Genomic DNA, 16,579 nt, shown 5'->3' with positions numbered 1-16,579 from the left:
GTCAAGAGTCACACCAGGACTGACCTATGGATATGATTAGATCTCTCCTGAGCACGAAGCCCACGAGCCGCTGTGACTCCTGAGAGACCACCACTGGGAAGCCACTGAAGTGTGTGTTCTCCACCAACGTCTGGGGATTCAAACCAAAGACGCATTTAATCGTGAGATTAACAAACTTCAACTTCCCCGTCTGGAGCTGTACCTCCACCTCCTCCACCGTCATGCCCTCCTGTGTCAGCACGGCCAGGGCGGGGTCAGACCTCCGGGGTCTCATCACGTCCACTGCCAGGCTGCTGTGGTCGAACTCTTCTTTGGGTTCCAAAAAGGGGTAACCATTGAGCCGGATGTGAGCCTGAGAACAGTGTCAGATGGAACATGGCTTGATCATAGACACAGCGATGACAAATGACAACAAAAGACTTTTTAAAAAGATGTAAAAATAATATAGAGATATTAATATATTGCGCTTAACAAAAAATGACTCCCACTAATACAACCAAAATAATTCTGGGAAAGAAAAGAAATATGTTTTTAATTATCAAAGACCAATAAAATAGAGTCAAAAATGGGAGGAAATAAAAGTCACTGTTCACTATTGTTTTTCAGTAGACCTGAACTATGTGTGGCCATTTGACGGAATATAAGCTGATCAAATTAAAAAATATAACAGCTATTAAACAAATAAATTGAATAGTGTAAAAAAATATATTCATAGTTCAAGTTAAACTCAAATTCATTTTTTTAATACATTCTTTGAAAAGTCTTTTTTTTTTGTCCTGCTTTCAGAGTATGTCAAAATAAACTTTTACCATTTAAAATCATTACCTTATTTATATTTTGTTTATTTAAAGCAGCTCTTTGCGAATTTTAGTCGAGCAACGCCAGTGGACTAAAGTGGTAATAAGGGAGACCACATTTCCCATGAGCACTCGCCAAACGTCGCAAAAGTTGCCATGTCCTGGTTTCTAGCAGTTGGACGAATTTTCTGTTTCCAGACTTCCATGAATGAAGGATGGATACTGATGAGGTAATGAATCCGATTGTGGATAATATGCGTCATGACAGCTTTGTAAATAACATAACTTTAACTTTGTTTTTGTACGGGAATTGTTTCCGTCGTAACCTGTTTCAATACATGAGTTTAAAACCTTTTTTTAAGGATTCATATGGTGGATGTTTTTAAATGTAAATTAAATAATACACAATCAATTAGCAATGTTGTTTAGATTAATTTTAGATTTATTTTCCAATCAATTCAAGATTCCTTTTGGCTCAAAGAAAGTGTAACTGCCTATTCTTCTATTAAAGCAATTTTGCCATGGCGATGAAGATATAAATGATTGAAAACAGATTTTCTTAAAAAAAAATGTAATTTACAAAATAGATCAAGGCAAAGAAAGTTCACAAATTTAAGAGTCTAAAATGCTTTGTGTCGCTCGAGTTACTGGCCACCAACATAGCAGGAAACTCTCCAGCAACATTAAAGTGGTGTTGGTGATTCATGTGAAGATGAGTGAGAACATTTTTTCAGGTTCACCTCATAGATTCCTTCTCTCCCAAAGGCGTCCGCCACCCACTTGCTGGTCATGGTTGCAGCCATGAGGGGGACAATATACTCCAGACCTCCAGTCAGCTCGAACATGATGACCACCAGTGATATCGTCATGCGAGTCACGCCACCTTGAAAGAGGGGAAAACACAAAAAGTTTGAAGTATGAAAAAGAGTTAAATGATAAAATAAAACACTGTGAAGAATGACTGGAAAGTTCTAGTCAATGATTAGCTTTTTGGATTGAACAAGGAAGTGGGTTCACCATAAACACCACAATGAACAGACTGTGGAGTCAGGAAATACAAGATTAAAATAGTTTCACAATTTAACATGACATTTTGATTATAACAACTAGATAAGCAACGAAAAATGCAGATAAACATAGTTATTTCAAAGATTTATAGATTTTACATTTAAAAAAATGTGTTCTACCTTTAACACCCGCTTAAACATGTTTTCCCATTCTTTTTAACACGTATATCTTCACATATCACAGATTATTCTGGCATGTGTGTGAACGTCTAATAGAGTTGTGAAGCAGTAGGTGGTCATGATTGTCTTCTTCGCTCTCTGTTCCCCGTCTGCAGATGATAATCTCACTCATTTTAACCTGATTAAACTTTAGATGAGCCACCCCATTGCACGCAGCGAGAGTGAGAAGAAACCCATGCAACATTATTTTCTTTTTTTCCTCTGAATCTTCTTAAAATGGTTTTCAAATGACTTGACAACTTTTCTAATGTCCATGTGTTTTCGATGGGCCAACACTCATCATTTCAGCACATCTAACAGGTCTTTTGACGTATTGTATTTAATAAGCTCTTGAGCTTCCACACATAAAACACAGCTTAGTTTATCTCACTCACAATAATGGACTACTTTCTCATTCATTTGATCAGCTTAACACTTGTTATGGAGAACATATGTTCTGCTTTTGTTTGGACCATCAAGTTACTTATCTTGCATATAACAATTATATAGAAAATGTATATTGGTTTTATAACCAGGGAGGCATAAACATCAATATTGATTATTAAAACTGTATTTTAAATCTACCTCAATGAAGTGTATTATTGAAACGCTCTTAGATTATCACCTTTGCCTCAATAAACTATTGCAAACACTCAATATATACATCTTAATTATTTGAAAAGTTTATTTGAAGTTTCTCCATACATCAGATTTTCCACATTTTCAAGATTTGTAAGAGAATAAGAGGCTGGTAAAGTCCAGCTGGAGACAGAACGGTGTGAAGGAGGTGATGAAGACGAGGGAGAGATGGACACAAAATATGAGCATCTTGATCAACAGAAAAATGTGGCAAAAAAAATGGTGATGAACTCCATCCTAGAAATCTGAATACAACACATGTCATACTAGGTTTCCTGCATGAAATTGCAATACATGTTTTTATAACCATTTAAAGCAGGACTTGACACAAAAATAAGATCTCCCTTTAAACTCATCAATGTCCTGAAGAGAACTATATTTGCATTGATCTATCATTGGTCTAGCTGGGGTCCCTTTTCAAAGAGCCCTTCAGTGAGGACACATTCTGGAAAAGGGACCAGGTTAGTTGATTACATAAGGTTGCATGTTTCTATTGTGTCACTAGCTTGTTTAGCTCAATTATTAGCGCCACCATTTTTTAACTGCCGGTTCGATCCCCCCTCTTAATATTTTTATTTTACAAGCTTTTTTAAAAATTATTATTATTATTTATTTGCAGTGACTTTGTGTCCGTTTGTGATAAGTTTGTAAAAAGTGCATCATATATCCTGGTGTAGAGGACAGGTTGTTAGTTTTCCTTTAGTTTTTAAATAATTTGGTTAATTTTGTATGATGCATGTCAGAGTATAATTAAATGTGTTTTAATTTGTATATAAACAAGGAGCATAGTAAAAATTATAAATCATTATTGATGATTTCCACCTGTAATTAATATTGTTTTAGTTTAATATAAGACTATTCGACTAATTATTTTAATGGTATGTACTGGAAAAGAGCCCCACCTAGAATATTGTTCACCAGTCGCCACTGTATATATATATATATATATGTATTTTTTGGGGATCAAAGAATGGCATGTCCAATGAAAGAACCTCCATCCTGACCATGACAGAGTGTAAAGAGAATTAAGCAAGATTCCCTAATCTAGCTTCCAAGGGAAAAAGAAAATGTCCACAAATAATTAAAAAGACTGACTTGTTTTCTGTGAACTCTCCTACAGCCTTGCCAGTGCAATAAATCAAAGTGTTGATGTTGTGCTGGAGACTCATCACAGCAGTCCTGCCTCAGATGCTAGTTTGTGTCGCTGAAGAATCAAGGACCACTGAAAGGAAGCCAAAAACTTCTAACTAAATTGAAAGTTTGAAAAGATCTGGACTTCTGGACGCTTTCACCAAACATCACATATGACAGCTACAGTTCAACTCGAAGCAGGAGAAATGGAAGCTTGCCGTTCTCCACGAGAGGAAGTCCTGAGCTACAAATTATAGTGCGAATAAAACTGTGAGTCTGATGAGATCAGAGTGGTAAGTGAATCCTGGAAGCACAGATTGAAAGCGACATATAGAGGTCATCATGACTAACACGCCATAATCCGATTGGTTTAGTGGAACCTGAATATATTGCTAACATATTTCTCAAACAAAGAACTCTTTCTAGACCGTATCTGCTGGCCAGACAAGCCTGGCATCTAGGTTTGGAGGCAGGCAAGCCGCTGCTGGTGTATTTTAACTTCAACAAAAAAGAGTGTGAGGAAGCAGAGCAACTTGTTTCTGCACCAGGTTTATTAAGGCCTTGATGGAAGAACTGAAATGTTATAGACGTAAAGCATCAAAGCATCTTTGATAAGTAAAAAACTGGAGCGTGTTACGTTTATGCTTTTTACGTATTGGACTTCTTTTTAACCATTTTCTTTTGTCATTTAGTACCATTGAAATGTATAAGGATGATTCCAGTTCATTGTTCATTCATAAAATTGAAATTAGCTGTATTTATTAAACCAAATTGTTATCCAAGTTAATTGACCGGAAACTGTTTAAACTTATTTTGCCACTTGACCCTCGCTGTAATAAGAATTTTTTTTTTTTAAATGTTCAACAATCAAAAGAAATGTGCAATTCAATTAAAAAAAACATTTTCAATCAAAGACTGTGTTTCAATGCAACAAATATAGTTATAAATATAATGTATTTGAACATTTTAAGATAAAGGTTAAACCTCCATCGTCATTATTCAGCTTTATTAAAGAAAAGATCTCTTGTCGTCCCCTGATCTCCTTTATAAGAACTCCTTCTCACCTAAACAAGCGGCAGCACCGACCATGGCGTAGAGGCCTGGCGTGATGCAGTCTGCTCCTGGTGAGCACCAGCCTTTGAATATGAAGGAGTCGTGGTTGTAGTAGGCCAGCTGCTCCACCGCAACACCCAGCAACCTGCCAGCAATCGCTCCTACAGCCATGCTAGGAATGAACAGACCTGAGGGAACCTGTGACGCCACAAAAACATATATTTGTATTTAGTCTTTGACATCTGTTCCGGGGCCAAATCATTTTCCTGTCGGTTGGTTTTCTCATATCAATATAGATCAATGGGATATTGTGACCTTTATAGATGCTTATGTTCAAGATAAGATCAATTACTGAAATTATTGAGGTCACCAATAATACAGAGACTTACAATATTAGTAATGTTGAAGGAAATAAATGCTAATACTAAGTGTTTGAGTACAATTACACAAGATATTGAGTCTCCAAGAATTAAATCCAAATTTACAGAGTTAATCGGATTAACTCTCCTAAACTACTCTTGATGGGGTTTACACTACCACTCTTAATAATTCCACTAACACTAATGTCGACCAATAAATAACTTGCCTTCAGGCCAACCAGGTAGACACGAAAAAAAACATGTTAATATTATTCACCTAAATATATTAGCCAATCCCACAGTCACTGTTTTAAAGTATTCTATTTTACATCTCATTTCATATTATCTAATTGGCATTATGGAAAACTTAAAGTGACATCATTGGAAGCATGTAAGATAAAGTGGATATACATGTGAGGGAAATTTCAAATATGAGAAAGAGATTTAACATTTAACATCAAGGAGATGCGTCTGTCCATGAGCAAGGTTCTTTGTCTGAAAACATTACAGAGTTTATTTGGATATTTACAATTTTAGGTGTTGAACTGACTCTTGACTGTGTTGATATAAAAATATTGTTGATGCTTACTTTTAATTATTCGGATTAACACAAGATCTTTTAATGGATTAACTATCACATAGTTGAATTACACTAAACTGGTGTCGACTTAAGACTATTTTTTTTTAAGAAAACCTTGAAATCTATCACCTTTGAAATTGCTGTGTGGGTGAGCTGCTAACGAGCAGATAATGACTTTTTGTGACTCCTAATCATTTCGTCAACTAAAGCCACAAGCAGTTTTCAGTCCAGACTGAGCCACATGATCGTGAGTAATGGTAAACTGACTCAGCACACACCAGGGACAACAACATCTCTATTTCATGACATCTGCAATGCAACACGGGGAAAATGAGTAATAGAGTGAGTAAGTGAATAAAACAGTGTAGACAAAATGCATTAAAGACAGCTGTCCTTGTGTGTCAGTGGGGTGTGTTCACACCAGCAGTTACGTTGGAAGAAATGATGTCGGAATGCTGAAGTCGAAAATGCATTGACTAACCTTCATACCGAAGGTGACCACGGTGATCATCATCTTGAAGATTAAAGCCAGGGAGAGCTGCCACAAGGCGGTGTAGAGGCCTTTCCCTGCCGGCCGGTCTGCCAAGCTGTTACCTGCACCAGTTTCTGATACGTTAGCTGGCTGGAATACATGTGTGGGCGAGGGCAAACATACGAGAGGAGAATTAACACAACAGGAGAGAAATACACAGCATGAAAAAATGATCCTTACAATTAAATCAGACATTAAAGGGCAACTCATGCGTTAATTTAAGTGTCTCTTAAATTAACCAACCTCTCTCTATTGTACTCATCAGTGTCTGTTTGTACAAAACTCTCTTTTCAGTGAAATAGTTACATTAGAAAATGTACTTGAGCCTCACCGACAGAAAATGCTTAGTTTTTCTGGAGGTGAAATCTCATTTAACATAACCGCACCTACTCTGCTGTGATTGGTCATGGAGGCTTGACACCAAATGTCATAAATCCCACCACTTCTTAATAAAGCGAGATGTGATCCCTGCTGGCTGGAAGAGCGGTTAAACCATTATAATGTCATAGCGGACTTAATAACTTCAAAGCATGGTCATGTTGAGAGACTTACTGCATCTTGGAGAGGAAGACTCAAGAAAAGTTTTCACATTAGTTGCCCTTTAAAGTTTATATAAAGGTGTGTCTATATGGCCTCCAAACACAATATCCAAATATATACACACGTTAGGGAGACACTATGAAAGTCCAATATCTCTAGCAGGGGAGTTGAAGGGGACAGTATGAGAACATATTGAGCCAGAAGCTTTCAGTAATATCCTTCTCCAACATCAAAAGGTGATTTTTCAAAATAGCTCAGATCAATCTGTATTGTGCTGCAGGTGTAAGAATGTCTTGACAGTGCGAGATCAACATCAGCACCTTCTAAGCGGCTTCCATTTTTCTAACCTTTGCTCAAATCTCCGATCTAATGCGACTCTTGTTTGCACATCGTTGGACTGGACAGGCCTTTATTATCATCAGGCTTAAGTTGGATTTTGAATATTAGGTTCACCTAAAGTCATATTAGAAATTCAAACAAGTCTCAGCATCCTGCAAGATATGTGCAGGCGAGCAGTTTTATCAAATGAATTTCTTTTGCATGCACAGGGTTCAACACTGACTAGTGCAGAAGCTAACCATCTCTTTGATCTTATATGGAGTTTAAAAATACAAAGTTTAACCAACAGAAAAGTGGAATATTATTAAATTATGAAACTTATTATTATTATTATTTATCTTAATGTGTGGGTCGACTAGCATCTAAGACTGATTACTGATGTTAAAGAGTAAAAAAGAAACATTACAAACCTGTTTATAACCACAGAGCTGAGAGGAGTCCAACACGGAGCAGTCATTGAACAGCTCAGATATGAGCTCCGCTCCACTCATCCTGGTGTAGCTGTTTGGATAGGATATGATGGCAGTCAGAGCAGTGACCACCAGCACCTCGATGACGGGGTAATGGCCCAGAATCGTGGTTTTTCCTAGAATTCATATAATAGCAGATGAAGGGATGTGCTTGTGCAAAAACAAAATGAAAAAAATGAAAACATTTCCAACATAATTAATCATTTTATAAAGATTGATAATAGTTAAATAAAAATCACTACTTACGTCTCCTGCACCAGGCGATGTTGGCCCTGATGAACAGCGCCCCCCAGAGACCACCAAAGATTCCCAACAGTATGAACGGGGCCAACTCTACCAAATGCCAAGGAGCGTGAAACTCCACGTAGAACAACACCAGGCGACTGTTGCCAAAGGGGTTGATGGAGCGAAGAGTGAAGGCGGCGACCAGGGCGGCAAAGAAAGAGCGCCACAGAGTTTTTAGGGGGAAGTAGTAACTGACCTGACAAAGGAATGAAAACAAATGTTTACAATCCAAATCTTATTGGACAGAATGTCTTAAATACAACTACAAAAGCATTCCTAGATAAATATGTCTTTATGTAACACATAAACATTTAAAAATATATATAATTAGATACTTTTTTTTGCAATTGAAAAGTTAGACTAGGAGTAAAATGCTGGTGATCAGGTTGGTTCGAGAGAATCGTCATTGAAACACCAAAGAATGTAATCAGCTCCTCATCAGGTCATCAACATTTAAAATCAGTTCAGAAAATGTTGCCAGCAGGATGAGAAAAACATTGTTTCCTTGCAGAGATAATAACAAGTTAAAGCAATAGATGTCCAGCAGTGACAGGACAATAAAAAAACCAGAGCTGAGAAGGGCTTTATTGGCTAAATTGTTGCCAGATTACATTCATATTATTACAACAAACACTATATTCGTTTATGATGCAAACATAAAAACTGTGTATCTAAAGGTTTTGAGAAAAGTTGAGTTATTGTCTCATCTGAAGCCTACATCATCCCATGTTTTCACAGAAAAAAGGACTTGATTTGGACCAAATTAAACCACAGGTGTGGTACAAGCATCTTACTTTGATTTAAAAGAAAATAAACACTTTTTTTATAGAACAATTGTATAGATTTGTAAACATGTGTACCTCTTCTAAGCTGAACAAAACTCCTCCTATTGGAGCCCCAAAAGCCACCGAGACACCAACGGCTGCTGCTGCTGATAAAACCTACAGACAAAAAAGGAAAAATTTGTGAATGTTAATAATCACATTATTTTCAACTGAAACACTTTTTCATCACATCGGGGGCTGCAAAGTAAACGTCTCCTGTGCAGTAACACAAGTCTTGGTGAGATTTATGGTGAAGTAAATGAGAAGAATTGAACTTGTGGAAGTATAACGCATAGGTTATATAAAACGAAGTATGGGCGACGTCTCTGTCTTGATACTGTTTTGAAGCCAATTTGAACCCTTTGGCTGAAAAGTGATTTCATTTATTTCAGGCTACTGAGATTAATATATATATATATACTCACCTGTCAGTCAAGTCAAAAACCTTACTACGTATTATACATATTTACTTAAAAACTTGTAAATGGGAATATAATAATAAAAAACATCTCCCACACGTATGTTATCTGCTTCTGTTGAAATAACTGTTTAAGAAACAAAGAAGTAAATATTTTAGTGTTAAATCCTTGTAAAAATGGGTTTGCACGTGACTGAGCCTCAAGTGGACACTTGATGAACTGCAACCTTTTGCAATGCCGCCCCACTTTAAAACCGAATGTTTCCCATTAGCTTACCTATACTCTTTGTTTCCACCCCTCTTCTACTCTACCTCAGAAAACCTCAGATGACAGATGGATTTCATCAAAACAGCCCTTTTATAAAGGACTTCAACCTGGGTTGTTTATGTTTAGCAGTTTTATCAGAAAAATGTTTCCAATAACAATTACATGATTTTGTTTTAATTCAACATTTTCTACAAATTAATCCTAGATTAATTATTGTTAGAAGGAATAATGTAGAAATGGGATGCATTTATGGATTTAAACAAAACATCGGAACTTAAAAACTCCAATGGAAACAAATAAATGATAACGACGCACTTGATTGTGTTTTAATATTGTGTTTACTACGTCAGTCGACCAAAAACTGCTGGGTCCACATGGACCTCCCACAGTAATGTAGCCCAATACTGACAAAGTATATATGTGCTCTAAAAACATGTAAAGTTTCATTTTTGCTTAAATAAGTCCAAATTCCAGAACAGTCTTAACTCAATGATGAACATATTATGGCCACAAATAGCAGCTATAATAAAAATGTTGACTGACCGGGACATGAAGTTCCATCTGAAAATGACTTCATAATAAAAAAGGTGGCTCCACCCGAGATTCGTCAAGTTGCGTGCGGATAAAGCTGTCTACAGTACCAGTGTCCATCAACAGGTTTTAATTTACACCATTTTCTTTTTCCTTCTATTGTTTCCATCAAGTTTTTTATGTTTCCAATTTCAAAGCAATTAGAAAAAGAAATTTGAACTGAACTCAGAGCCCATAAAAACAAACAGACACAGTACCAGAACCTCGACTCTCGGACGGATCCGTCTCATCGAATCAGCCAGAGAGCAGAACACGTAATCCAGAACCATCAAATCAAATCCCTCATTATTTATCACATTAATCCAGCTGGCTCTGAACTCACCTCGCGCCGCTTGGCTTCATTTTTGCGGTATTTGGTGAAGAGGTGACACAGGATGTTGGCGCAGCAGCAGGCCACATGCACCAGAGGGCCTTCTTTTCCTAAACTGAGGCCGGATGAGACGGCTAGAACCAGAGTTATGGTCTTTATAATGAGGGTCCATTTTCCTAAGTAGCCTCGAATGATGAAACCACTCAGGATGGTTTTGATCTGCGGGGAGGGAGAGAGACGGAGAGAGTGTTTGTAGTACTTTATGTGGGTGTTTCCGAATGTGTGTGCACAGGGTCACCCGTGTTTGCTTCAAACGACTTTGAGGGATCAGTTTTAATGTTCTAACTCAGAGACTATGTTGACTGAAGAAAGCAGTGAAAGTGTCGAGTGTCATTTTTCTTTCAAATTTGTGAAAACCTCTCGTCTGCGTAGGCTTCCTGCCCTTCCTCTAACCCGAGAGTAACGAGAAAATGATTTACAATTCACAGAATCTAGTCTGCATTTATGAGCGGGGGGATCACTGTATAAAGGGAGGGGTTTCATTTATGTGCACTGTACACTCAGATATATTTATTTATATATATTTCTTATTCAGTGAATTAGTGCGGATAACACAGAGCTTAGTTAGATTTGCTCTGGCTTTACACGTCCACAGAGAAGCAGAAACAGACTTAGATCAAACTAAGCCAAACTGCATGAACAAAAAAAAGGGCTTGCTCAAGGAAATATTATCTACTATATATATACAGAATATATACATACACATATATGTATACAGTAGATATAAGACCAGTCATTTTATCTTATTTTTTCGACTTTTCTTTCTCTTAGTATTTGTGGAAAACTATATCAACTAGATCACAGTTGATGTCTTCTATTCCTTATTTTAATTTCTCATACTTTGTCTGTACATTTTAAATATAAAATAATTTTGCCGATTTTAGTTTTAGATAAAATATTTTCCACAGGGGAAGAGTAACGATATACAGCACCAGGTGTCATTGTTGATATTCGAGTGTGTTCCTACCTCTGGGATTCCTGATCCACAAGCATAAGGAGCAAACGCCCTGACAAGAATGACAGCAAGAAAAGCGAACAGAAGAGCCCATGAGATGTAGAAAAAGTAGTTAATGACGTAGGCGAGGGCTCCCTGTAAAAAAAAAAAAAAAACAAGATCAATTCAGCACATTAATCGTTACCCAGAAAAACTCAACGAGACTACGCAGAAATAGCAGGCTTTTCGAGTTTCAAAATGACACTGTCTGCCAATACTTGCTTACAGTTACAAAAGGTTTAGGATTTTTTCAAGTTAACACATTCTTTAAAACGGATAAAGTTTGAGAAAGTTTCAAAGTGAAAACAATGTTTGTTCATTCTATTTTTAATTTTGAAATGAAAATCGGAAAAAGAAAGCGGGGCTTTTTATTTTTCAATATGTGCAGCAGGTTTTGAGAAACCAAATAAGGGGGTTTTTCATTAAAATACAGCAATAAAACTGGATATTGCATTAATTTTCTATTTTGGACTTTTGAACTCGCAGAAAAAAACTTGAGGAATCAATTGTATGTTAATCCGAAAATTAAAAAACGGAAGATTTCTCTAAAATATATATACTGTATATATATACATATGTACTTTTATACTGTATTTTTATATATATATATATATATATATATATATATATATATATATATGTGTGAGTGTGTGTGTGTGTGTGTGTGTGTGTGTGTGTGTGTGTGTGTGTGAATAACATTAATGTGTGTTTAATGTAGTCTGACAGTAAAGTCGAGGCAGCTGATAACGGGTTTGAGGACTCGCTAAGGTACTGAAGAACTGTCAATCATATCTGATTGATACAGTACAAATTGACGCTTGTCTGTTGTCTCAGTATATCGCCAATATAATCTTAACATACAGCATCACTGTCTTCAGTTAATGTCCCAGACGTAATGATCGCTGCTGATCGATTAAGTCAGATGTAGACATGCAGTACTTATTTCTAGCGATCTAGAATTACATTTTTTTCCTATCATTTTTATTGACAACTTTGACTTATTTATCAATAAAGCAACATGATTGAGACAATCACGTAATTAACTGAGGGTAAAAAGAATGAAATGTTTTTCACTTTTCTCTTTTGTTTACAGTAAATATTATTTAGACACAGGAAGGTGTGAAGATTTATATGAAGAAATATGGTGATATGACGAACGACAATAAGTTAAAAAAGATGCGCTGTATAGTTCTAAGTAATATGACTCTGCTCTAGTCATTACAACACCAGCCATGAATCTCACACACATCACTGAACCTTCACTTCCTGTTACTACACGAGTCAATCCGCGCAGACTGAAGATTTAAAAATTCAAAATGGAATACAAAAATGTCTAGGCTTTTTCCGAAAATGTATTGATTTAAAAAAAAAAGCCATCATATTGGATTTTCATTTCCTATTTAAAAAAATAAAAATAAAATAAAAGGCCCGAAATTCTTTTTTTGATTTGCGTGACAAAAATGAATATTGAATGAACGAAAGGTACACGGACCAATGTTACATTACATTCTAGTTGTCCCTAACTTCGCATTCTATTATTATTATTATTATTATTCAAAATATTCCAAACTTTTCCTGCAAGCACGCCCCCTGCTGGAGCAAATCAAACGACTACATACATAATACATGTGTGGTGTTGTTAGCAAAATACAAACAATTGCTCTTTAAACACAACGGGATGTAAATGAGTTAGAGTTGATTAATAATTTCATAAATAATTAGTTATTTTAGCAATTTTCCACTTTCACTTTAAACAATAAACTTCTGTGCATCTTTTCTCCTTATATACAGTATCATTATATTGCAAGAGTAACTGTCAAATGTTGAATCAAAAAATGAAGACCCATTTCTCGTACACTTTTCCTTTTCAATTTCATGTAATAAATGAAGTTTAAATCCTGAGGAAGTCGCTAGACGTACTGATATTGTATGAACACTCTGCTGTCAGTAGATGGAGCCAGAGTGTTGTTTTCGTCAAGAGGAAGTTATTCTGTTGTAACACTAGTGGTGTTGTTGTTACCATCTGTACCTGTGATGATCCTGTGATGAGCTCCGCCCAGCTTTGCCACTGTGGACACTCGTCCCGGTTCTGGAAAGTCGTCTCATTGGACGTCCAACAACAATGTTCGTTGTTAAACCAGAAGCCGATGAGACAAACGCCACCCTTGACGTCGTTCAGCCAGTGAGCGGCGATGTCGATGCCACCGGCTAATGCACCTGAAAAATGTCAGACAGGGAGGAATAATGGATGATGTCAGATAAATATAAACTAGTGTGTGTGAGTGTTTTAGGACAGGAGCAGGCGTGATTCATTCCCCTTGTTCCTACCTGACATGAGTCCGATCAGCAGCATCAGCAGCCATCCAGAGAACGCATCACTGATACTCAGCAGCAACGCATAAGTTGACTGTTTGCTTTTGTTAGTGATCTAAAAACAGATTTCAAAACACAATTAAACGTTGCACCAACATCTAAAGCAGAAACATCTTAAGACATGTTTATTCATGCAGGCTTTTCCTTGATTTTCTGGAACTCCTGTGTTGTTCTCGGTGTTATCTTGATCTTTTAAGTATATCATTTATTGAGTTTTGTTTTGATTGTTTAAGCGCTTTATGCCCCAGTCTGGAAAAGCGCTCTACAAATATAATTTACTTACCTTCTTACTAATGAATCATTAGACACTCTAGTAAAATTTTTCTCCCACTTTCATTAAAAAAAACAACCTTAATATGAAAAAACATTAATATCTCATATTTATCATCGTGTGTTTCTTATGCCTCTGACCTCTCTGTGTCGGTCTCTGTCCTTGCTCTTCTCTCTGACCCAGTCGATGGTGTTGAAGTCTTCATAGGTGCCCACTCCAGGTAGCGGGTGCTCCAGAGGGTCTACAAGCCTGCTGGGACCACTTCCGTTCATGGCGGCCGCTCTGCTGCTGACGCTGTTGCTGTCATACTCGTCGTAGACTCCTGGAGGAGAACATTACCACAGAGCACTACAAGTCACATAATAGTGCAAAGAATTATTTCCATCAAAAATCTTTAATGAAATAAAATGTCTAAACTTTGATTTCAGTCCAGTTTGGAATACTGTAGTGAAATACTGGTCTACTAAAACTTTCTCTTTACGTTTCCTTTACTTTCTTTTTATTTCGGTCACTTCCTAAAAACGAATCCTAATACTAAGCAGATTTCTGTTGTGAAATGATATTAGCACAGCACTAGATCCTGAGAACAGCTGGTGATTCCAGTGAAGCAGTGGGAGGACGAGTATTAAAAACAATTCCGGTCTGTTAAAAATTATGCTTGTGATGTGATCATGGTGCTGCAAACTATAAAAATGATACACAGAATATTCAAACTTAAATAACAATTTAATGCTACAGATGTAAAAATATATAGATACGGTGATATATTGCAATCTTTTTTCCATGCTAATGTATCGATATTTGACATCATTTTTATTTTTAATGTATTTATTTATTTCGTAAATGTTGGCTTTCAAATCATATTTTATCAAATGTATTTCATGGTTAATAATTTAATTGACAGGTCAAATTAATTAATTATGTAATTTTAATTTTTATCTACAATTTACATGCAAATATTCTCAATTTTTTTTTTCATTTTTGTGTCATGACATCCTCATCTAAAGAAAGAATGAAACCCTGCAAGATCTCAGCAGTGACTGAGGACAAGAGGATACAGTCTACAACAGCAGCTTTCAAGCTGATGTTTGGACATATTTTGGTTTAAAAACAAATGAAGGCAGTTACGACTTTGTCAAGAGTCATGTGGTCTGTACATTTTTCAACACCAGTGCAAGTACTCCGACAATACCACAAATGTATCCTTGTATTACTCAGTATTACAATTTATTGCGATATTCTATAATGTTCCACTGCATCATGATACACATCATGTCACCAGATTCTTCACAAGACACACCCCTATACTGGACTATTATGGACTATTTATCTATTGCTAAATTTCTAAAACAGTGAACATAAATGCTCTTTGTTTGTCTGGGATTATATACGATAACCTTGAATTTCAGAAAATGTGTAAAGAGTTCATTATTTGAGAACTTCATATTCTTCCATAAAGACACCAATTAAGCTGTTTAGTTTGTTTACAAATCTTACACAATTTTTGTTTTTGTATGAAGATGTTTATTTTTTCAGTAGAAGAAAATATGGCTGTGCTAGTTCACATTTTTTTTCAGGCATGACACCTCTCTGTTCACCTTTCAAACATGAAACATGAAAACTTGCTACAGCTCAGGAAAAACTAGTCAGACAGGTTTTGAATTAACGCTAGAATGTGGGCTGGACAGTCAACGAAACAAGAACCAGCTCTTCTTCAACACTGAACGCTTTTTGCAGCGTTAAGCTCTCTGAACATGAGTGAAAATAAATATATGATGCACTTTTAACAAACAGAATCAAAGGGGAAAAAAGAATGTCAAATCTTAGTCATCAGTCATCAGATAAATCAGTATTCTTTGGGTTCTGACATCAACTCATGTTTATGCCACTAAATGTTTTTCCTCCTTCTCCATGACACAACCTTTTTAAAAGTTTAGAGGATGAGTGTAGAAATGTTGTTAAATCGTACAAATCAATATATAATAGTAATATAATCTTTTTTGGATCTTTGAAAAACATTAAATTCAATAGCCTTAAACAATGGCTGAAGTCATTAAATATATTCACACACATGTCTTGCTTACTTATTTTTTCTGCTCATGAATGGAAATATCCCTGTTTCAGTTGCCACAATGACAATATTGTTTTTATTTGGTTAGCGAAACGAGAGTGCAGCAGGAATTGGACCACAGCAGCCAGGAAAGCAGCATAACTGAAATAATCGTATCCAAGAGAGTCACAAAGAGGTTTAGGTTTCTCACTTTTCCCAAGATAATAATGGAGGCCATTTTTTAACAAGCATTTGATGCGTCTGCTCTTCCTTTGGTCAGTCTTTGTGCTTTTCTTCCATCAATCTGTATCAACTATGTTGGCATGTCATAATGGACTCTACTCTCATAACCTCTTGTTTGCCCAGATTACAAAAGGGGAGAACTTTATAAAGTCATAACTTCAAAACATGGTCAAGATGAGGGACCTACTGCTTTTTGGAGAGGAAGACATTTGAAACAAGTGAGTGA

General features: G+C 36.3%; 1 protein-coding gene across 3 annotated transcripts in view; it reads right to left on the bottom strand.

The window, feature by feature from the left end:
* The window catches only part of clcn5b (Cl-/H+ antiporter 5b), a 33,355-nt gene that overhangs the window by 4,691 nt on the left and 12,085 nt on the right, over window positions 1-16,579 (bottom strand). For all 3 annotated transcript variants that reach the window (XM_087790085.1, XM_087790084.1, XM_087790086.1), the window contains 13 exons: window positions 14,201-14,382; window positions 13,745-13,844; window positions 13,446-13,633; window positions 11,390-11,512; window positions 10,375-10,581; window positions 8,812-8,892; window positions 7,913-8,147; window positions 7,607-7,782; window positions 6,267-6,407; window positions 4,858-5,044; window positions 1,538-1,680; window positions 203-352; window positions 25-130 (listed from right to left, as the gene is read on the bottom strand). In XM_087790085.1, the coding sequence (XP_087646211.1) occupies window positions 25-130; window positions 203-352; window positions 1,538-1,680; window positions 4,858-5,044; window positions 6,267-6,407; window positions 7,607-7,782; window positions 7,913-8,147; window positions 8,812-8,892; window positions 10,375-10,581; window positions 11,390-11,512; window positions 13,446-13,633; window positions 13,745-13,844; window positions 14,201-14,382 (2,019 nt within the window). The remainder of the gene's footprint in view (window positions 1-24; window positions 131-202; window positions 353-1,537; window positions 1,681-4,857; window positions 5,045-6,266; window positions 6,408-7,606; window positions 7,783-7,912; window positions 8,148-8,811; window positions 8,893-10,374; window positions 10,582-11,389; window positions 11,513-13,445; window positions 13,634-13,744; window positions 13,845-14,200; window positions 14,383-16,579) is intronic.

The sequence above is a fragment of the Callionymus lyra genome, chromosome 4 (genome assembly GCF_982586985.1).
Source record: "Callionymus lyra chromosome 4, fCalLyr1.hap1.1, whole genome shotgun sequence".
Classification (NCBI taxonomy): Eukaryota; Metazoa; Chordata; class Actinopteri; order Syngnathiformes; family Callionymidae; genus Callionymus; species Callionymus lyra.
The sequence above is the reverse complement of the archived record's forward strand: the minus strand, read 5'-3'. Positions and strand labels throughout refer to the sequence as shown.